Genomic DNA, 23711 nt, shown 5'->3' on the forward strand with positions numbered 1-23711 from the left:
TTGGTAGTGTATATATGTCAGTGCTACTCTCTCACTTCATCGCAGCTTCCCCTTCACACCCCCTCCCCCCAAACCCCATGTCCTCCAGTCCATTCACTGCATCTGTATCCTTATTCTTGCCCTGCCACTGGGTTCATCAGTACCATTTTTTTAGATTCCATATATATGAGTTAGCATACAGTATTTGTTTTCCTCTTTCTGGCTTACTTCCTCTGTGTGACAGTCTCTAGGTCTATCCACCTCATTACATATAGCTCCACTTCATTCCCATTGTATATATGTGCCACATCTTCTTTATCCATTCATCTGTTGATGAGCATTTAGGTTGCTTCCATGTCCTGGCTATTGCAAATGGTGCTGCAATGAACATTATGGTACATGTTTCTTCTTGGATGATGGTTTCCTCTGGGTATACAGCCAGTAGTGGGATTACTGGATCATATGGTAGTTCTATTTGTAGTTTTTTAAGGAACCTCCAAACTGTTTTCCATAGTGGCTGCACCAGCTTACATTCCCACCAACAGTGCAGGAGGGTTCCCTTTTCTCCACACCCTCTCCAACATTTATTGTTTCTAGATGTTTTGATGATGGCCATTCTGGCTGGTGTGAGGTGATACCCCATTGTGGCTTTGACTTGCATTTCTCTAATGACTAGTGATGTTGAGCATCTTTTCATGTGTTTTTTGGCCATCTGCATGTCTTCTTTGGAGAAATGCCTATTTAGGTCTTCTGCCCATTTGTGGATTGGGTTATTTGCCTTTTTGGTATTAAGCTGCATGAGCTGCTTGTATATTTTAGAGATTAATCTTTTGTCAATTGCTTCATTGGCAAGTATTTTCTCCCTTTCTGAGGGTTGCCTTCTTGTCTTGTTTATGTTTTCTTGTGTTGTGCAAAAGCTTTTAAGTTTCATGAGGTCCCATTTGTTTATTCTTGATTTTATTTCCATTAATCTAGGAAGTGGGTCAAAAAGGATCTTGCTTTGATGTATGTCATAGAGTGTTCTGCCTATGTTTTCCTCTAGGAGTTTTATACTGTCTGGCCTTACATTTAGGTCTTTAATCCATTTGGAGTTTATTTTTGTGTATGGTGTTAGGAAGTGTTCTACTTTCATTCTTTTACATGTTGCTAGGACCTAATTTTTTAAGAAGTAAAATTTTAAAAACATGATTTTTTTTGTGACTTATTATCATAAAATATAAAATGCATCTGATCACAATGTGAAAGGGATACTTGAAAATATTTTAAAGATTGGAAGATATAAACATTCTCTTTTTTTGTTTGCTTGATGAGTGTGGATAGGAAGAAAAATTCAATCAATTAGTGTGTTCATGTAAATCAGTTCTGGCTAGAATAGGATCCGACTTACCAAGATTTAGTTTCCTCTTTACTACACATTTCTTTATTATACATTCAGAAAGTGTTTTAGAAAGAAAAAATTCGGGGATATGGGTTCAGAGTGAGACAAAAAAAGGACATCTAAGGAAAAAGGCCTGACAATTACATGAAATAATAAAAATACAAGCATAGTCAAGTGTCTTGCACTAAATCAATGACTGACATTGAGTGTCATGATTGTTTATGGCAATCAGGAACCACCACGTAGAGCTATAAATCAGGTTAAACTCCTGAAGCTCATGCTATCTAAAGGAAAACAAGATCTCGATGAAACTGAGCTTGTCCTTTAGGTAGGGGAAAAGAGGGCAAGAAATAAATGGTGTTGATTTAGCAGCTAAGAAAATTTTTTGCAGATTTTGAGAGTTCTCTTTCTCTGTAAGCTTTCCATTTGTGTCAAATGAAAAATCCAGCCTCTTCTGTTCCCAAAGTAGTGTATTACTTAGTCACAACCTAAGTCTGATTTTGTTTAGACCTTTTTTGTCTTTAGGGTTAGAGAAATAAACTCCTGATTTTCTTCCTTCAGAAAAATGGACTCAGACATCCCAGAAGCCTTCCAGAAAGAGCTCACCTGCCTCGTGTGCCTGAATTACCTTCTAGACCCAGTTACCATAGGCTGCGGGCACAGCTTCTGTTGGTCCTGTCTCTGTCTTTTCTGGGAGCAAGCCAAAGATCCTGCCCGTTGCCCAGTGTGCAGGCAACAATCAGAGCAGACCAGCCTCAAAACCAATTTTCTTCTGAAGAATCTGGTGTCCATCGCCAGAAAAGCCAATCTCAGGCGGTTCCTGAACTCTGAGGAACATGTGTGCGGGACACACAAGGAGACAAAGAAGATATTCTGTGAAGCCGACAAGAGCTGGCTCTGTGTGGTCTGCTCTCAAAGTCAGGAGCACAGGGCTCACAGACACCGTCCCACTGAGGAGGCTGCTGAGGAGTCCTGGGTACGTGATGCCTCTGGGAGCACTTTGAAAGCTGGAGGACAGCACACCTAAGAGATTAAAAGGAGATGATGATCGTGATGATGATTAAGCCCTCTTTTTGCTGAGGGTCAGGTGCAGATCTAGTGAGCAATGATAAAGCTGTGAAGAAAATACAGCAGTATACCTGCTTTATGGAACTTGTATCCAATGGTTGGATAATGAAGTTCACTGAAGTTATTTGAATGATATGTTATTATGCTAAAGGCACTGTAAGGCCTTCATTTTAAGAGAACTCTTTGGCTCTAAAAACTCTAAGTGTAAAAAGTCTCTTCCATTGGATACAGGTTTCCTAATTCTGGACAAAGAAAGAATATACAGTACATTGGAATTAGCAGGGGATGAGCATCACTAGATCCAATTTCTGTTACAACTGGGTTGTAACTGTTACTACCTGAAAAGTAGTCACACCGTAGACAGATGATTACCTAATGGCGTGTGGCTCTGCACTGTAGAATTTCACAAAACTGACCATTAGTGAGGAAGAATAGGGAAACGTGATGATCTGTCATGGTCCTTGGTGTCTCCCTCAAGGACCTGTATATAACAACCCTTGGTACACTCCATCATTTGAGCTCTGAAACCTCACTCTGTTTGCATTTCTTTTACTAAAATTCATAGTTCTTTTACAGGAGAAGCTGTCAAACCAGATGAGATCTTTATGGGAAAAGATCCAAGAAATTGAAAGAAATCTCAAGAAAGATGGCAGAGGAACTGACCCTTGGATGGTAAGTAGGAGAATGTACTTCTCTTTGAAAGAGGTTGAGGCAGATGTGCTAGAAACTTAGCCATTAATAATGTGAGCTGAAATCACCATGTATCAAGAAATCCAGAGAATGGGTTGAACACCATCAGAAAAAATATTCCATCCACCATTTCAATCAACATTCCCATGTCTCTTGGGAGCTTTAGAATGTAGTGGATCAGTAACTACAACAAAAGATCAATTAGAAGAATGTGCCGCACGTGCTTAGGTGGAGGCCAATGGAGTGACGTAGATGATTCCATATGCATGATTTAGAATCTCAGGGAAATTTTCTCAGGTTTAAGATCAACTCCAGTTCTGAAGTTCAAGTGGGTATTAAAAATCCAAGGGTTATTTCAGGCACAGATTTCTGTAAGTCATACATTCCAGAAGGTAAAGGGCATGTCAGGGGAAAAAGTACTTAAATCCATTTAGTACAGGAGCCTAGGGGAATACAAACGAAACATGAACAGCCGTTTAAGGAAGTGTGCCTGTCATGATGAAAAGTGACAGCTCACTATCTAGAGAGTGATATTTGTTCAAGTAGGAGAAAATGTGACACGTTAAAGCAAAACCTCAGAGCGGAAAGAAACAAGGAGAAAAACAGAGGTGGAGAGTGAGAGTGAATCCATCAGTACTGGGGGGCATATGCAGTGGAATCAGGACGAACAGCCTTCAGAACAACACAAGGAGGAGCCTGGGAGCTCCACAGAGGGAGGATGGAAACCCATTCATGGGGTGGTGGGGGCGGGGTTAGAACGAAATGGCTATGAGGCTGGCCATGTGTTTGAGCTCAGGCAGTGAGATTCTTAGGAAGGTATTTCCTGAGGACACCAATGCTGAGAGTAAAATGGAACATGGCTGCTAAGAGAGAAAGTCAGGCTGTGACATTCAGGAGGTATTAAATGACATAAATTTACTTATTAACATGGAAATGAGGATATTGCATAGGATGTATGCAGTGATTTCCCTGAGATTCTGAATCACCCATAAATTTCAATTGCCTGCCTGGGGTCTTTCAGATCTGACAGGAGGCATATGAAAGAAATGATCCATGAAAAATTTTTCTCCAGATGTTTCAGGAACTCATGAATTAGATGAAAGTGGTTTGAGGAAAGACTGGGTTTGGCTCTTGATCTGGTTTTGAAGAATGGGAAACAAATGATGGAAAGAGAAATGAATTTGGTTTCTGAGAAGAGGGAGGACATGAATTTGGGATGGATGTAGCTTCTTGGGAGAGAACAGGAATCAGAGCAAACTAAATGCTGTTGTTGAAATCCATCTCCCAACAGTTTTACGTGTATCGACATGGAGACATGATTAGGAAAACTTATCAGATGTCACCTCCATTTCTCCAGGAGGAAGAAAATTACTGCATAGAGAGTATTATAAATGAAGGCCAAAAGTTGTGTAAGCAAATCAGAAAAAGGCAAGAGGAAATGATTGGAAAGAAGACAGACCTCAGAGTAATACACAAAGAGCTCATGAACATGTGTTCTAAACCAGACGTGGAGCTGCTCCAGGTAAGAACTGAGGACTGCCTTGAAAATACATTATGTGAAGCTCACACCTTTGACTTCCATGACATGGTAGTCATGACTAGGGGAGTCTCTTCTAGGTGGAAATGTAGATGAAGTACAATTCATCCAAATCATGATTGAGCAAGTTTACAGGATTGCAATTCTAGAGATTTTCCAGGGAATTTTCCCTTCTTAAAAGCTTCTTTTGTACCTTGCTTCTGTCAAAATTAGAAAGGAACAACTTATGTATTGTCATTCAATTTTTTGGTCTCCAAATGGCCAATGGGAGAAATCTGGGAAACGCTCATATGTATATTTCCACCTCTGTTGGGATATCCAAGGTTTCAGTTGCCTTTAGTTTGGGGCATATTACCCTTTGGGACAAACCTTAGGAAAGACCAATTTGCAGATAGCTGAGGGTTGTCCAATCATTACCCTTGTCCTTGCTCTCTTTCTCTCCTTCTCTCTTTCACCCTCAGCTTTGTTAACTCATCAAGAAATTGCATTCTGTCCATGTGCAATATGTAGTGCTAGAGGGTTTTGTTTTTGTTTTTTTTTTTTTGGAAGAAAAGGAAAATGGATTTCTGAGACTCTTTTCTGGAGGTGGTGTTCAGAACTCTACTGAAGTTTCCCCCAAATCCTGGTTAGCTATGTATGAAAAAGTCTAAATTATCTTTTTTATTTTTTTCTTGACAGGAATTGGAAGTCAAACTGAAATGGTAAGTTTTCCAATGCTGTTGAGGACACCCTGAGGGCTGTGAAAGAGATAAAGCAGCATTTAACAAAGTGATGACATAATTTACTAGATAATAGTACATTGCTTTTATGCGTGTCTGTGCCTGTTTCACTGCATATGATTTCCTGTTAAAAGGAAGTTAGCCTACTTGCTCCTGTGGCCAAGGGAGGTTTCTGTTGTCCAGCTCAATGCAAAGGTTTCTAAAAGGCCAATTATTTCTGAGTTTAGATTTCAAAATCATAAACACATTGAAGTGCAAGGACTAGTTTTTTTCAGGCATCAGATAAGAGAGGTAAGTATCTCTGAGAAATGGGCTGGAATCAGGCCAAGAAGAATAGTGAAAATAAATTTCCAAAAATGGCACAGTTCTATTCCCTGAGGGTGGAGAAAGGATTTTGACCAAGAATGTTGAGCTGAAGGATGCCCACTTATCTTAAAGTCTGTGGTTAAGAACCCTGGGCAGCAGAAAGATTAAGCGCACTTCCCTCCCTGCAGGAGCGAGTCGGCACAGCTGCACCTGCCTCAGCCTCTGCTGCCAGAACTCCGTGCACGACCCATGTCTGGGCTGATGGACTGGCTCAGCCGCTTCCGAGGTGAGTGTCTCCCCATCGGTGTGTCCACCCTGCAGGGTGCTTCCATCATGGTTTCCACAGACAATCTTTCCCTCTTCATCTCTCACCTAGTACAGGACAACAGTCTGCAAAGAGGCACGTATAGACCTGTGTCGTCACAGAGTCACTAAAATTCTTACAAAATACAAGCTGCCGCAGGGACAGATGTGATTCACACCTCATCAATTACTTATACATTTGATAAATAATTTGTATAATGAAAAAAAAGGACATGCTCCAAAATGGCTCCTTAAGCCCTAGAAGTACCATCACATACAATATCAGGTGTTCACTGAATTCTAGAAAACAGGTTATGAATCCAGGATATTCCAATTTCAGAGTCTAATGCAGTTACTTAGAGTTTAAAAACATTTTTGCTTGAAAGTTTTAGCAATTGAATGTGTAATGTGTTTTTCTATTGATACAATCTGAAAAAAATGCATAAGGCTCAAAAATTAAATGCATAAACCACCAGGAAGCAAATGATGAGCCACACGGAGCTCCATAATAAACATGACCCTGGAGGTTCCTTAGCAGAAAGTGGAAGATGAGGCCTCAGGTTGGAACCACATACCAAAATCAGAAAAACCCTGCAAGGAAACTACTCTTAAAAAGCCACACTTAATTTTTGTTTTTTCAGTATCCATTTGCTAACTTAACTGAAATAGAATGATCACCGATTCTCTATTCTACAATGTATTTTTCCCCTAAGCAGGGGTGTGAGAGATGGAGCTAAGATATATTGTCATGGTCTTGGAGGTGATCAATGCCCAGGTGTCCAGGCTTTTAGATGCCATGAAAACTACCCAGCCAGAATAGCTGTGATCTTCCTCTAATTTAAAATTTCTGAACTTGTGGGAAGTTTTTTCCATGGTAACTAGTTATTTGTTTCTTCAGCAGATATGCTGGCAACATTTGAATCCAATACTTTCTAGTCAGAGCTGCTCTTCTAATCTTAAAATATTTTTCCAATAAGAATCTCGTGGACTCTCTTCTCTGGTAGATAATTTTATTTTTAACATTAATTTTGACGGGCATATTCTCTCATCTCTCCACAGTAAAAGTTTCATTCAATAACGAAGTAAGCAGTCAGCACATCAGGCTGTTTGATGATGCGAGAAGTTTGACGTGTACACATGACAGCCTCTATGCGTCTTCGGATGGTGGAACGTCACAGTATTCTGCTGCATGGGGAGCCCGGGGCTTCACCTCTGGCAAACAATACTGGGAGGTGCATGTGGACAGCTCCTGGGACTGGGCTGTAGGCGTCTGTAAGGATTCCTGGATAAGGAAGGAGGACAGCATACTGAAGGAATCCAACAGGGACAACTTTCTCCTTGTGTGTGTGAAGGAGGACCATCATTACCGGCTCTGGACCACCGCCCCGACCACTCCTGTGTACATAGAGAAACCCCTGGGCAGGGTTGGTGTGTTCCTTGACTTTGACAGTGGGAGTGTGAGTTTTGTGGATGTTGCCAGGCGCTCCCTCCTTTGGAGGTACGAGGATGGTGTGTGCACTTTCCCTGTCAGGCCTTTCATTTGCACTGGCCACACGTGAGGAGGGCCAAGTCAGGACCCTGACTGGACGTTCAGGACTCCTTCTGTGAGGGAGCCCTGCTCAGGTGCAGCAAATCGAGGATACTTCATTGTCTTTAGGCTCTTTCTACTGTAATGGAAACTTCTTTATTGTTGTTTGGTGTGAAAGTGTCAAATGCAAACTTTTGTTGGTTTCTTCCTTCTTCTTGACAATAAAATCTTGCCTTATAGACCTGTGTCTGGAATATATGTTGTGGTTGTTCACCTCTGTTGTGAGCTTGCTGGATTCACCACAATATGACCATGTGCTTCCCACTTCCTGGTCCCCAGTACAGGAACCCAGGGCTGGCACAGCATAAACAGGCCTGCTCACCAACCAGACCCAGGTCAGCCCCCAACCTTCTCCTCCTTCCTCGTGATCTACTCTGTCCTACACAGCTATCCACCCTCAGGGTGAAAACTGATATACAGGGAAGTCTCCACTGCCCTTGGAGATTGGGATAAGCATTTCTTTTAGAGAACTCAGACTTTGCAGATCCTTCTCTTTTGCAATAGATTAAGGGAAAAGAGATAAAGAAAGAAAGCACCTCTTAAAGGAAGCCCTGTGTGGCTTCTCTTTGGCATATCCGATATACCACCATCACTACTACCGCACTTTGGCACCACTGTTAAATATAATAAGGGTTACTTGAACACCAGCAGCATGATTTTAGGACAGTGGATCTGATAACCCAGAAAGCTACTAAGTGAAGGAGGGTGGGATGAGCAGGACAAAGGGATGATTCACGTTCCTGGCGGGATAGAGCTGGACGGTGTGGGAGTTCATCACACTACACAGAATGGCTCACAATTAAACACGTCTGAATTATTTATTTCTGGGCATGTCCATTTAATATTTTATGAACAAGGTTTTAACAACCAGGTAACTGAAATTAAGGAAAGCAAAACTGTGGATAAGGGTGGATTACTGTATATTTAAAAAAAAAATTTAGGGAAGGGAGTGAAAGAAGTGCTTAGACTTCAGGTAATCGCCATGTTTCCTGTGGGTCATGTTACTCTGGAACACACAATAAACATCTAGGTCATCAGAAATAGGAAGGTATAAATTTTACATACCCAGAGCCCTTGCATAAATGTGATTTTGCTGCTATAACAAAGGTGGAGAGAATTTGCCTGAATTTGTCGTACTGTCAATGAAGCATGAATATGTGGGTTCATTTCCGGAAAGTCACAGAACTTATTAAGTAACCCATTAATATATTTGCCTTATATTAATGTGTCTGAGGAAAAATCAGATTGATAGATGAAAGAAACAGTTTGATAAACAAATTAATACCCATCATGGACTAAAACCAAAAATAAATAAATAGATATTGACTCAACATGTTAAGAATAATTTAAATTCTGTAAAATCAGCACATCACTGGAAACGCTGCTTTAGAGCTTTGAAGCATCAGCTTTAAAGCCATAACCAGGACGAGAACATAGCATCACTATCAACACTGTTTCAGACACATTGTAAAATAAATTTCAGGTATTAAAAGTTAAATACTATCACTACTTCTGATATTATGATTGATCACCTGAAACACACTTATAAACAGTAAAATAAATCACTAAGATTTCTGGAAACAAAATTAACACTCAAATTTTTTTTGTATATAAAAGATACAACTAAGTAAATGCAAATGTTTATGAAAACAAAAAATGAAAAAAAAAAAAAAACAACACAGGAACTTTAAGGGGAAAAAAAGAAAAAAGAATCATGTGAGTGCATTAGTCCTAAACAGATTTTCCAATATCATTCATATATCAGTGGGATAATATATATATATATAAGCAGAAAAGAGTTGCGGTTTTTACGGAGAATAAATGCAGATACAGCCTGGAAAACAAGTGAAGCACCTCTTTCAAATGAAACAGGTAAGTTTGTATTTTTTTTTTTCTAAGTCAGAAAGAAACCCTTTATTGGCAGATTAGTTTAAATATACATATGGAAATACTGCTGCGCACAATCTATTCCCTCCCAGTTGGAGAATGGCTTACTCCTAAATTGAGGCAGTAAGGAAAAGAGATACTAAGACTTTGGCCATTTTCTTCAAGTCCCCTAGCCCACCTCCCATCCAAACGCCCCACTGCAGTTCCAGTACAGGGGTCCATGAGGAGAGAGCCACAGAAAAGGAATGGATCATGGACTGATGATGAGAGCAACACTTTTCACTCCAGGATAAACAGTCTAACCATTGTTTCTATACCCAGCAGCTCAATTATCTCATTGTTTTCTTTTGTTTTTGTTTTCCAAGAACCTTAATTGCGTGGATTTCCAGGAGGAGGGGTGGGTGGTATTAGAGCTGGGAGCAATAATAACTCATATTTACAGTCATTCTCCCAGTAGAGTCCCCCTCCTCCCCTGTTTATAGACTTGATGCAGTGGCTACTGCCTCAAATTCTCTCCTTCCCAATCTGTCCTACTTTATATGGAGAAGGAAGTAGGAGGGAAGGAAGGAAGGAAGGGCGGGAGGGAGGGTAAGAGAGAGGGAGGGAGGGAAGGAAGGAGGGACTGGCAAGGAGGAGAGTCCCCTCCCTTTGGCATAGATTTCCTAGAGTTTTGCTTGAAATTCCTCTGTCCTACCCGGTAAGGGATGAAAAACTATTCAGTTGGAATCTGAGTCAGAGAAGAAAACAGACAGCCCCTGACTGAACGTAACATCCTTTCCCCCCTCACCTTTCCATGAGAAAAGCCTCCTGAAAAAAAAAAATTAAAATGTCTTGAGCCCCTGAGATGGCCAACACTGAGCCTGCAAAGATGCAGAAAATATCTACTCTGCCATGTGCTAGTTCTGCAACAGCTGTCAGATGTAAATTCACCAAGGTTCATGGACTTAGCTCGATAAAATCTCAATTTGAACATGAATCTAAAAATAGGCAGTTGAAAAAGATATCTTTTATTAGGCTGAGGGATACTAATATCATAAATATCAGACACTTTGGAAATAAAAAACAGATGGAACAAATAATATTTCCAAGGGAACACTAATAATTTGTCATGCCTAGTGATGCCCAGGGAAGATCAGTTTACACAAGGGAGATTAAAAAAGGGACTTTCAGTTCATTCATCTCCCACGACAGGGCCTGGGGCAGGTGAGGGATGCTGTGGGAGGCCAGGGCACAAGCAGTTATACATCCATGTGGACTGAAACATGGATTTTGACATGACCAGTGCCAGGCTACCAACAAATTCTGGCACCTTCCTATCCTGAGTGGTGCATGGATGGATGTTGAGTTACACGAAATGTTTTTTTCCTGCACATATGTGTGTGTGTGTGTGTGTGTGTATGTGTATATATATATATATATATATTTTTTTTTTTTCCTGCTTTCAGGTGTTAAAGACTTTACCTTTTTAAAACAAACCCCACTAGGGTTTGTTTCATTCTGCTTTCAGGTGTTAAAAGACTTTACCTTTTTAAAACAAACCCCACTAGGACATGGTATATAATGCCTTTCTCTCTCACTAGGTTTGATTAGCTCATTTTCTTGTTTAGAATTGTTCCATCTATGTTTATGTGGGAGTCTGTACCATAATTTTCATTTCTCTTAATACCTTTGTCAGGCTTAGATATCAAAATTGTGATTTGGGAAGTATTATTTCTCTCTCTGATATATGAAAGAGTATGTCTAAATTTGTGGTGTTTTGGGTTTTTTGGGTTTTTTTCCTTAAAATTTAGGAAGATTTCACTGAAAGATTAGTGAACATTTTTTTTTTCAAATATGGGCTCAATTCCTTCAATATAAATCCTGTCATTTCAAATTTTCTATTTGTTTTTCTGTCAGCTTTTGTAAGATGTGTTTTTCAAAGAATTTGTTCATATCAGCTAAATTGTCAAGTGCCAAGACATAAAATTGTTCATAAAAACCTCATATTACCTTATTAATGTCTAAGGAATCTATGTTTGCCTTCTTATTCTTGATTTAAACATCCCTTCTTTTTTGCTGGAGGATTATCAGTTTAATTGCTCTATTCAAAAAGCCAGTTTTTGATGTTGTTGATTTTATTTATTGTCTGCTTTTCTTTTTTATTTTCAGAATTTTCTGCAAAATTTATTATTATTTTAATCCCAGTTTATTTGCCATAGATTTGCTTTTCTTTCTTTATCTCTGTGAGATAGGCTTTTCTTCTTTTTAATTATGTGCATTCAGTGCTACAAATTTCCTTCTAAGCATTGCTTTCATTGCATCTCAAAAGTTTTGCTTGGATGCATCCTTAATATTATTCAATTAAAATATTCCATCACTGGTTTTTATTTAATTCTTGCAGTTGCATAAGAAATACATAGCAGGAGGAAAATAGAAGCTGAGTGCCAAAAAGAATGGACTGTCCCGGCTGGGACTTGAATGTGTTCAGAATCTCTGTACATCTTCCCCCTAGTTTGTTGTTTATCTCATGTAGCCTGACACTATAGGCTGAGATTCCAAAACTTTTATACAAATTGGTGTCTAGCAGGCTCTGGAAAGACGTTAGAGGGTGAGAGAAAGGGAGAAGTCCCTATATTTCTTCTCTGTCTCAGACACCACCTCCTTCATGGTTCCATCCTCCATCCCTGACTCTGGCTCTGAGAATAAGTAATATCACTACCACCCTAGTTTGTGGTGGCTCCTGCTGATGCTAATCTCTGAGTGGTTCTGCTGTCTCTTATTTCTATTCTTGTGTCTCATTTCAGCAGTATAACCAGTGTAACACAACTTGGTTGCACTACATTCCTTCTGTTTTAAATGCCCAGAATGTTTTCAATTTTTTTTTGTTTAGATTCTTACTGACCTATTTTCCCTTCATATTTTAAAGCCTCAAGACCACGAGTTATAATGTGAATCAGATCCAGGTAACAAATTGTCCTTTATAAAATGAAACAAATGCAGTAATCTCTTCTAAAATGGACTAAGCGTGCCCTATTTGTGTTTCCAAGAGGAGAGCATAATCTTTTTCCTCTTTTTTTCCCCCAGAGTTTTTGATTTATACATAACTCTGAGCTGTCAATATTTATTTAAATTTGCTGAAATTTATTTAAAGCTACATCTATAAACTAAAGGCGTTAAAGATATACAAAAGTATGGCATTTCACTACCTGTGTTCTCAATTGATTCAACACAATCCAGTCTATATGAAACACTTACCTTTATCTCTCAGGTATGGTAGGTGAACCAAAACAAGACAGCTGAGACTTCTTCCCTAGAAAACTTATTAGAGAGTTAGAAAGATAAGGCAAACACAAAACAGTTTTTGGAAATGTGGTTAAATTAATCACAAGATTTAATAAAATACAACTGAAATGCTTAACGCAAAAAAGATTTAAAGAATAAAATAATAATAAAATTTTTATAGAAATATAATCTGAGCCATATATGTATTTTTAAACTCCTTAGTGTCCACATCATAAAAGGTAACCAAAAACACTTGAAGTGAATTTAAATAATATATTCAAACCAATATATTAAAAAATTATCATTAAAAATATAATTAATATTGAAAATATTAGAGAGCTATTTTATATTCTTTTTCCTATACTGTTTTTGATGTCCAGCATGCATTTTATACTAACAGCACAGCTCAATTCAGAATAGTCACATTTAAGTGCTTGATATCTACATGTGGCTACCTATTAGGCATTATGGAATTACACGAACCACCTATTACATGGGAGACAACTTATTTTCAAATCCTCAGCTGATAGAACAATTTCAAGTAGTCTTAGGAAGAGAGGGTGGATTGAAACCCACTATCTCCAAATTCCATAGCAACAGATGAGCATTATAAATGGTCTCATGATGATAGTCTTAGAGGAAAAGTTGTCAAAGTCAGCCAGGCTGTTTGCTTTCTAAGAGAGGACTCACTGGCGGCTGTATTTGGCATCCTAATGTCCAACAGTGAGGATTTTTATTTTCTGGATAATGTGAATTGTATTCTTTAACCCTTCTGTAGAATTTCCAAAGACTGGACTTTTCTTAGGATATTATACTACACTCTTAAAGGAGATTAGGTTATCGTAGGTGTAAACACAAGCTCAGATCACTTTGACTGGGTTTATACAGTGGCCTAATTTATTTAAGAAAATATCTACATGTTCCTGCAATCCTCAATCCAAGGGACGGTGATTGTTCCATATATCCATAATTCTTATATTCTTTAAACTTCTTTTTACCTTCGACTAAACAATACTTCATTGCTCCAATGCTATTATAATTAATCATTGTTTATGTTAACTTTCCTTGTTTACATTTCTGTGTGGTTTCTCTGTTTCGACTGGATAAGTGTTAAATCCATGCAAGCAAATGCTCTATGTCAGTGAAATCTAATGACCTATAACCACAATAACACAGGGATGAAATGTCAAAGGTAAGTGAAAAAATCAAGTCCTAGAAAAATACACATGGTACAATTTTATTTATAAAAATTCTAAAAATACACAAAGCCAAAAATATGAAAGGGATACAGCCATGTATGGTAAAATTATGAATAACAGGAAAGATTAACATAAAATTCAAGAAAGTGAGAATCTCTGGAAGAAGAGGAAGGTATATGGTCAGCAGTATACATGGGACCCAAAGATACTGGTAATGTTCCTTTTCTCAATCTGGTTATTGCAGGGGGTTTACAAATGCTCATTTTTTAATTACTTATCACTGTACATATATGTTATGTATACCTTCTGGTATACACAACATATTTGCTAATTTTAAAAAAGTAATTATCCTTTCTGTTATAGAGAGACTATACTTACCTCCAATGTGTTTAAACTAGAGTTGCCCAGCTAGTGAAATAATATAGTGATTCTCTCAGCCCTGGGAGGTCAGGCAGACCAAGGCCTCTGGCTTGGAGCAGCCCTGTGCATTTTCCAGTGTGTTCTATAACAAACCGATGCTTTCTATGTGTGCAATGACAGGAGTAGATTCGGAAGTCCTTAATCAGACATGATTCTCTGATAATGCCACATAAGTGTATTAAAATTGTAGGCTCTTCTTAGTTTCAACACTTAGTTCAACTTCAGAATAACTTTCTATAAAAAATCATCCATCTTTCTTATTTGATCTAAAGGGAGAAGAAAAAAGAATGCCTAGATGGATATATGTACCTATCTGTATCTATATGTGTATATGTATATATGTACACAACTTTATTTTTCAGTTTATCAATACATCCAACATGATTCTTTCTGACGGATACATCATACCGATTCAATGTGTTCTCTGAAGAAACTTCTTAGGCTACTTCTCTCAGAGTCCCTGCTGCAGCCTGCACTGTGAAGGACGCAATAGAAATCTGTCTCTTCACTTCTCCCCAGGCCTTGGAAGGATCCACTTTGCTTTCAATATCAAACAGAGCATCGTAGATCCCTGGGAATGACTCCCCCATGTACTTGTTGTGGCTGCTTGGAGCATAGATGACATGCCTGTTGATAAAAATAATTTGCAATCAGTTGCTCAAATGATAGACATAACGGAAAAAACAGGGCACTCTACAATTCATGGATTGTATAATTCTAATTGCCACTTGTCAACTAAACTTCCAAGTTCAAACTCCAAAGACTAGTCTATGAAATACATAGCAATTAATTGTATTTTGACTTTAGACAGATGATTTAAAGTGGCTCAGAGCAACAAAAATGACAGCAATGACAGCAACAGCCTGTCACCTGCTATGGATCACGTGTGGCATTAAATCAGTTACCTCTAATTTTTCTAATCCTTGAAAATAAGCTCTACAAAGTCGACATTAACATTTCAAAGAGGATGAAATTGAGGTCTGGGAGATGCAGTGATCAGTCTCGAGGCACACTGCAAAGCAGTGATAACTTCGAAACACCACTCTGTCCTCTGAAATGTAGCACAATTGTGATGATAAGGTCTCATTTGTGACCAGCCAACCTATCATTGTGTTTTCCTCCCATTTAAAAAAGAAGTCCTGTTACAATACCTAGCGTCAAGCATGAAGAATCATTGAAAACAGTTTTATAACATTCAACCTGACCTCGGAAGAAGATGATGTTTTACTGAAGGAGCTACACCAGTGCGTGTAACAGCCCTGGAAGAGGACAAGTCCCACAGTAAAGAGGTAAAGAAGGAAAGGGCACCATCCCGCCACCAGGGGGAGACCATTCACCCTGTTTGAATGATGCCCTTACTCCCAATTCTAATTCTTTCATAGATAATCCCTAAACAGAAAGATGGGGCCATTTCTGGCTGGTCAATGATTTGACTCTTTCTGAATACTTAGTAAGATCAACCTGGGGACAGTTGGTGTTTATCAGAAATTATTATGATTGTCAAAAATTAAGGAAAAAACTAAATGTCAACATTAAGAGATAGAGTAAATAAGTACATATTTATTATGTCATATATACACATAAATACACATATATTTAAAACAAAATAAGAGAGGGGCTAAAATTATGTATACCAAAGGACAAGCATGATTTTATATATGACAAATAGAATTGGGGAGATTTTTATTTTCTACTTCTGGCTTCCTGGGTCTTCTAAATTTCCTACAATGAACACATACTCTTTTATATACAGAAACAAAAAATACAATAAAAAATAGATCAGTAGTAATCATATTACATTATATAAATAAATATTTATCATTTACTACATATATTTTGGAATTTTTTATTTGCTTGCAAGAAATCAATTATATTTTTCCCACAGTGCAAAAAATTATATTAAAATAAAGAGTCATATTTTTATCCTTACCTATAGAAAGGCCTGTCTGGTAATCCTAAAGGATCAATAAATGCTCGTTCTAAAAACATCAGTTGATCATTCATAATTCTTAATAATATTGGGCTAGAAAAGGAAAGGAATACAGTTGTAGCTTCATGAAAATATGTGCACTACTCAGCAAACTAAAAGCTCAGAACAAAACTAAACACAGCTACTTTAGCCAGCATTTACTTTCATTATGCACAAAACACAGCTGCAGGTGTTTCAGGATATGTAAACAAAATATAGAGACACAAACTGTACCTTAATTGTCATTTAGAGATGATAAGACAAATACAGAAATGCTCAAAGAAGTGAAAGCCCAGTGTTCTAGATTATCATACCATGCCATCAGGCAGTTCCCCAGAAGGAAGAAACATCATTTATTTAATGATAGAAAATCAGCTTTATAAACTGTACAGTATTTGGCATTTCTCTAAAATTTATTTAACACTGTTGACTTTTTTTTACCCACATAAGAAACTTGGAATTTTCTTAAAGCTCTTTATTAGAACATAATTGCTTTACACTGTTGTGCTAGTTTTTGCTGTATAACAAAGTGAATCAGCTATATTTATACATATATCCCCACATCCCCTCCCTCCCACGACTCTTTCCTACCCTCCCTATCCCAGCCCTCTAAGTCATCACCCATCATCAAGTTGATCTCCCTGTGTTATGCAGCAGCTTCCCACTAGCTATCTATTTTACATTTGGTAGTGTATATGTGTCAATGCTACTCTCTCACTTCATCCCAGCTTCCCCTTCACCCCCCACCCCGTGTCCTCAAGTCTGTTCTCTACATATGCATCTTTATTCTTGTCCTGTCACTGGGTTCATCAGTATCATTTTTTTAGATTCCATATTTATGAGTTAGCATACAAGACAAGAAGACAACCCTCAGAATGGGAGAAAATATTTGCCAACGAAGCAACTGACAAAGAATTAATCTCCAAAATGTACAAGCAGCTCATGCAGCTCAATATCAAAAAAGCAAATAACCCCATTCAAAAATGGGCGAAAGACCTAAATAGACATTTCTCCAAAGAAGACATGCAGATAGCTAACAAACACATGAAAAGATGCTCAACATCACTGATCATTAGAGAAATGCAAGTCAAAGCCACAATGAGGTATCACCTCACACCGGTCAGAACAGCCATCATCAAAAAATCTAAAAACAATAAATCCTGGAGAGGGTGCTGAGAAGAGGGAACCCTACTGCACTGTTGGTGGGAATGAAAATTGGTACAGCCACTATGGAAAACAGTATGGAGTTTCCCTAAAAAACTAAAACTAGAACTACCATATGACCCAGCAATCCCACTACTGGGCATATATCCTGAGAAAACCATTATCCAAAAAGAAACATGTACCATAATGTTTGCTGCAGCACTATTGACAAAAATTTGGAATTTTAAAGTATAAGAAAAAAAAAATCTCCATATTCACCCAAGGATAACACAATTATTATACTGATTAGTTTTCTGTAAGATTTTCTCTATATTCAATAAAATATTGTATATGTACAATTTCATGACCTCTTTGTATGCGTAACATTTTATTACAAGTATCTTATTATACTTCCTTCATAATCATCAATTTTATTGCTTACAAAATGTTTAAACTGGTGCACATTTGAGCGTTTAGTAATTGCTGTCCTCATAGGTATTGAGGATGTTTTGAGTTATTCAGTATTATAATTTGTAACTTTCTCTGAGAAGCCATTTTATTTCCTCAAACTTGAGACTCTTTCCTGAAGAAAAAAAATTCAAGGAATAGAAAAACTATGGCAAAGTGTAAGAACCCTGTCATGGCCCTAGAAACTTTAATAGTATGTATTTATGCTTTTTAATAGCTAAAGATGCAGATGTAGAGAATGGACTTGAGGACACAGGGTGGGGGCGGGGTGGGGGGCAGGGAAGGTGGGACAAGGGACAAAGCGAGAGAGTAGCATTGACATAAATATGCTACCAAATGTAAAATAGATAGCTAGTGGGAAGCTGCTGCATAACACAGGGAGATCAACTCGATGATCTGATTGGTGATGACCTAGAGGGGTGGGATAGGGAGGGTGGGAGGGAGGCTCAAGAGGAAGGGGATATGGGGGTATATGTATAAATACAGTTGATTCACTTTGTTGTACAGCAGAAACTGGCACAACAGTGTAAAGCAGTTATACTCCAATAAAGATCTGAAAAAAGAAAAAATTTAAAAAAAGAAAATATAAAGAACTTCTACAACTCAACAACAAAAAGGCAAACAATGCAATTAAAAAAAATGAGCATAGGACCTGAACAGACTTTTTCCAAAGAAGATATACGATTGGCCAGCAAATTTATGAAAAGATGCTCAACATCATTAGTCACTGGGAAGTGCAGATCAAAACTACAAAGGAAATATCACTTCACACCCACTAGCATGGCTATAATAAAAACAACAACAGCATAATAAGGGCTGATGAAGATGTGGAGAAATTCGAACATGCATATGTTGCCAATAGGAATATAAGATGGTGCAACTATTGTGTGCAAAAGTTTGGCAGTCCCTTAATACGTTAACACAGAATTACCACGTGACCCAGTAATTCCACTTCTAGGTATATACCTGAAATAATTGTAAAAAGTGCTCAAACAAAAATTGTACACAAATGTTCAGAGTGTCACTGTCACAATAGCCAAAGGAGGAAACACCTAAATATCTATTAACTAATGACTGCATGAAAATAAAATGTGGTATATCATACAATGGAACATTATTCAGCCATGAAAAGAATGAAGCACTGATACATTCTACAACATGGGTGAACCTTGAAAGATGCTAAGTGAAAGAAGCCAGACACAAAAGGTCACATACTGCATGATTCCATTTATAGGAAATATCCAGAATAGTCAAATCCATAAAAACAGAAAGCAGATCAGTGGTTGTCAGAAACTGGGGGAATGTGCAGTGACTGCTTAACGGGTGTGGGGTTTCCTTTCAGGGAGATTAAAAAATTTTAAAAATAGTGGCGCTGGTTGCATTACATGGTGAATGTACTAAATGTTACTGAATTTAGACTTTTAAATGGTAAAAATGGTAAAGTTTATGTTATGTGTATTTTACCAAAATAAAAAATGATGTTTTCCAAGTATAAAAAAGAAAAAAAAAAAAGAGAGAGAGAAAGAAAAACATGAGAGCATCTGCTTCAATGTACTTGCCTGTAGCAATGTGCACAAACAAGTTTTAAATTGCTACTCATTGGTATGAAAATAGTATGACATTATTTTCATTTGTATTTTTGAATTATTAGTAAGTTTGAACACTACATTATTTCCATTTGTAATTTTGAATTAATAGTAAATTCGAATTTTTTTATATCTGTTTCTGTACAGGTGGTATCTTCTTTTCGAATTATTTCTCTTGTCTATTGCCAACATTTCCAACTTTGTTATTTTGATTTTTTTATCAATTTTCAAAAAAAATTTTTATAATGTCTATACCACCCCAGTCCACATTTTCTATAAAAGTTTTTCCAGTCTTTTATCTTTGATTTGGATTATTAGTTTTCATACTATTAACCATTTTAATGTTCTCAAATCTGATTGCATTGTCATTTCTAAATCTGTAATCTCACTTCCAAGATATTTCAATTTTTATTAAAAAATTCTTCTATACCTGTTGTTTATCTTTGTATAGAATGTGTAGTGAGATTTCAAATTCACCTGCTTATCAATTCCTGAAAGAGCTTATACAATATTATTGTTGAATACTTTTCTTTCTCATTAGATTTTAATATATCCTTCATTACAAATACATCCTTATATATCACTAGCCTATTTTTCGGTCTGTCTGCCCTTTGTCATTCTATGTATTTTTCTATCAGTCCCCGATGATTTGATATTTGTATCACCATAATACATGTAATATGTAGTAAATATTCACTCCCCAAATTCTACTTTTAAAAAATTGTCCCCAATATTCTCTTTTTCTCCAATCTTAAAATTTTGTTCGTATTACCTTTTACTTTTGTGATTTTACAAGAATTAATCCCAAATGCTCAACATTTGAAAAAAAAATAATGGCTTTGCCTTATTTGCTAATCTGAATATATTTTCCAGGTGGAAGTGGAGATTAGGAACCCTTTGTGGGGGTAATGACATAAAGAAGGAGGAGGATGGAGGTGTGTTTTGGGAATATGAGTTTGGTTGAAGTATGATGAACAGATGCTGAAAGAACAAGAGATAAAACTGGAAAAAGATGGGGAGATACAGTGGAGGAAATCTTGAGGTTGAAATTTGATAACTACTACCCAGTTAGTAGTAAAGGCAGCACCAGCATTTCTCAACAGCACACATGCCACTCAGAATGTCAAAAATATCTCTGTGAGAGATACGGCAGCCCTGTATGGGATGTGTCAGAATGGAGAGAAAGAAAGCAGAAAGAAACTTTCCAAAGATACTTCAACAACAAAGATGTCAACTAGTATTTCTTTTTCATTATATCTATTACATGCATAACTTATATCTATATATATAGAACATACTTGTTTTTGTCCAAGTCTTGGAGTCTCTCACTGAAGTTAGAAGCAATTTCTGTAAAATTCTTCACTGCAGAAAAGAGTGAATCTGAAATAGAAATTAGGACTTAATAGCATTGTTCTATAGTCTAAGTAAAGGGAGCAATATAGGAAGCTGTTCTCTTTTGTATTTAAAAAGGTATTTATATTTTGTATATTGCAAGACAGGCATCAATGAAATAGAAGATACCTTTATATGCATAGAATATTTGATCATATGGAATAGCAATAAATAATAAATGGACCTAAGGTAAGTATTACATTTTAGAGATTAATAGAAACATACTGATTGTGAATTTTGAAAGAGGAAGGGCAGCATACCAAATGACACACTGTATGTTTTCATTTCTTCTGGATGTTTCATTGAAATATTGTAGATAGTATCAGCATACTTTCTTAAGACAACAGCATAATCTCGACAGTCAAAAGGGAGCACTATGGAATTGGCTAGTTCAAAGATGATTCCTCCCCGAACCTTGGCCACAGCAAGGTGATACTTAAAAGCTGGATCATAAAACTTTTCCACTAATTCATATGTTTCATAGACACTGTGATACAGTGGATAGCTGCTGATTTTGTTTGTTGCCTACAAAAAAAACCAAAAAACAAAATATATCTCTTGTAATACAACTTATATAAAATGCATAGTATATTTATATTAATATCAGTAAGAATGTTTTTGTCAGTAATGAGTAAAGTATTTAAGTATCTCAATAAGCCACTTACTAAAGGGTTAACATTATAATATTAAAACCCGCCCCAGGGATTTCCCTGGTGGCACAGTGGTTAAGAATCCGCCTGCCAATACAGGGGACACAGGTTCCAGCTTTGGTCCGGGAAGATCCCATATACCACAGAACAGCTAAGCCCGTGCACCACAACTACTGAGCCTGCACTCTGGAGCCCGTGAGCCACAACTACTGAGCCCATGCTCTGCAAGAAGAGAAGCCACAGCAATGATAAGCCTGTGCACTGCAACAAAGAGTGGCCCCCTCTCACCGCAACTAGAGAAAGCCCGTGCACAGCAAGGAAGACCCAACACAGCCAAAAATAAATAAATAAATAAATTTATAAAAATTAATTAATTAATTAAAACAGATATATTTTAAAAATAAAGAAACCCGCCCCAGGTTTTCACTAGTAAAAAAGTATCTGTGTATAACATAAACAATACTGTAAAAATTATCTTGGAAAAAAACTAATATTCTTGCCTTTAAGAAAACAGGAGTTGTAATAGAAATATTTCTGAAATAAAACTCAAGACGATGTTGCATATGAGTGAAAATAACTTAAGATAGAGAATCATTAGAAGAAGCAAGGAAATAAGCATGATACAATATTATATAGGGCAATGCTGCAAATCATTTAATGATTGAAATTCCATGAATGAGTACTTTTCTGTCAAGCAGTGTGCTGACAAGTGAAGAGTCTGAACAGTGAGGATTTTAGTAGTAGATCCAAAAATCTCACTAAGAAGAGAAGTAATGTTCAAACAGGTATAAGAAAACAAGAACACACACAAAAGGCAAGAGGGTACAACTTTTCAAATTCTAAGTTGCTGATTTATGCTTTTTGCCAATCTTTTAGATGCTTATCTATTTATTCTTTTTTTTATACTGATTTAATAGAATACTTTATGTAATGGTGCATTGAGAGTGGGACTCTGGAATTAGCCTGCCAGAGTTTGAATCCAGGCTTCAGGACTTATTACGAAATAACTTTGAGAGGTTATTAACCCAAAAGTTATTTACCTTTCTTTGCTGTAGTTTTCTCATAAGTAAAATGTAGATAATATTAACACCTACCCTCATCAACAACCCCAGTGGTAAGAGATTATAAAGATTTTCTGTCTGGGGAGAATAGCCCAAGACAAAAGACCTATAGATTCTCAGTGTTAGTTGGCTCCCAACAAAGCAACTGGAGAACAGGTGTTCTCAATCCCTCTCGTGTGAAGCTTCCCCTTCAACATGTACCACCCCTGCACACAGGGATTCAGTCAGCTTTTTATGGTCTCACTCCCAAATAAGACAGATTGCCAAAGATGGCTAGGCATTTGAAGAAAGCCTTTAACTTGAAAGATACAGACCAAGCACACAAACTAAAATAAAATCAACTCAGAGTAAGGAGGTACTACAGGGAATGGAGGGAAACAATAAAAAAGAATGAATGAATGGTGGAGGTGAGAAAAATATCACAGAATGTGTCAATAGAAAAAGATACAGACAGGAACACAAGAGAACAGATAAAAACACTGAAAAATAATCGCCCAGATGCTAAACAAATTAATAATAGTTTGAGAATGAGGAAAGATGGGATAATCAAAGAAAAAAAAATTTCCTCCAACTACAATACACAGGATTCCAGAACAAAGAGTTCACTTTGTTCCCAGCTCAGCACATTAAAAAGTGGCATAATACACACCTGTACCCCAAGGAAACACAGTCATAGAGAGAAGACAATAAAATCTTCCTTTTAAAAAAAATAAAACACAGAGACGAGAGATCAGAAAACAAACCCTGATCTCTCAACAGGCTGGGAGGCAATGAAGCAATGAGTTCAAAATTCTAAAGGTACAGAATTTTCAACCAAAATTTTGTTCCCAGTGAAATTATTGAAGAATTTTGTATAGCATGACAGACATGCAAGGCGTTTAGCTTTCATTCACCCTTTTCAAGAAGTGCCTGAAGGATGTGCTCCAAAAAAAATGGAGAGTAAATTAGAAAAAGGAAAACACAAAATCTGGGAAACAGAAAATCCAAAATACGAGTGAAATGAAAAGATACTCTCAGATTTCTTAGTGAAGGAAGATTTCACAGCCAAGAGCTGTGCCACTGGCAGAAAGAATAACCAGAGAACCCAGAGAAGCAGGAGAACCCCAA

General features: G+C 37.3%; 2 protein-coding genes across 4 annotated transcripts in view; one reads left to right on the forward strand and one right to left on the reverse strand.

The window, feature by feature from the left end:
* Positions 1 to 1922: 1922 nt before the first annotated feature.
* Positions 1923 to 7539, forward strand: LOC130860901 (tripartite motif-containing protein 43-like). Its single transcript, XM_057749441.1, has 6 exons — positions 1923 to 2333; positions 3002 to 3097; positions 4407 to 4637; positions 5331 to 5353; positions 5866 to 5963; positions 7040 to 7539. The coding sequence occupies exons 1-6, from the start codon at positions 1923 to 1925 to the stop codon at positions 7537 to 7539; spliced, it is 1359 nt and encodes a 452-aa protein (XP_057605424.1).
* Positions 7540 to 13951: 6412 nt separating this feature from the next.
* The window catches only part of FOLH1 (folate hydrolase 1), a 60938-nt gene continuing 51178 nt past the window's right edge, over positions 13952 to 23711 (reverse strand). Inside the window, exons 16-20 of one of the 3 annotated variants that reach the window (XM_057748964.1) lie at positions 21154 to 21418; positions 20800 to 20881; positions 16266 to 16358; positions 14744 to 14962; positions 13952 to 14601 (exon numbers count right to left, since the gene is read on the reverse strand). In XM_057748964.1, coding sequence (XP_057604947.1) covers positions 14773 to 14962; positions 16266 to 16358; positions 20800 to 20881; positions 21154 to 21418 — 630 coding nt within the window. In that variant the 3' untranslated portion in view covers positions 13952 to 14601; positions 14744 to 14772. Of the gene's footprint in view, positions 14602 to 14653; positions 14963 to 16265; positions 16359 to 20799; positions 20882 to 21153; positions 21419 to 23711 lie in introns of those variants that run through there. The other 2 variants (XM_057748963.1, XM_057748965.1) reach the window with 2 other exon arrangements.

This window comes from Hippopotamus amphibius, chromosome 9 (assembly GCF_030028045.1).
Source record: "Hippopotamus amphibius kiboko isolate mHipAmp2 chromosome 9, mHipAmp2.hap2, whole genome shotgun sequence".
NCBI lineage: Eukaryota > Metazoa > Chordata > Mammalia > Artiodactyla > Hippopotamidae > Hippopotamus > Hippopotamus amphibius.

Bases quoted from the DNA above. Each gene is read 5' to 3' on its own strand.
- LOC130860901 (XM_057749441.1), top strand. From the start codon at position 1,923: ATGGACTCAGACATCCCAGAAGCCTTCCAGAAAGAGCTCACCTGCCTC. The intron at 2,334-3,001 runs GTACGTGATGCC...GTTCTTTTACAG, and splicing joins AGGCTGCTGAGGAGTCCTGG to GAGAAGCTGTCAAACCAGAT. The intron at 4,638-5,330 runs GTAAGAACTGAG...TTTTCTTGACAG, and splicing joins CAGACGTGGAGCTGCTCCAG to GAATTGGAAGTCAAACTGAA.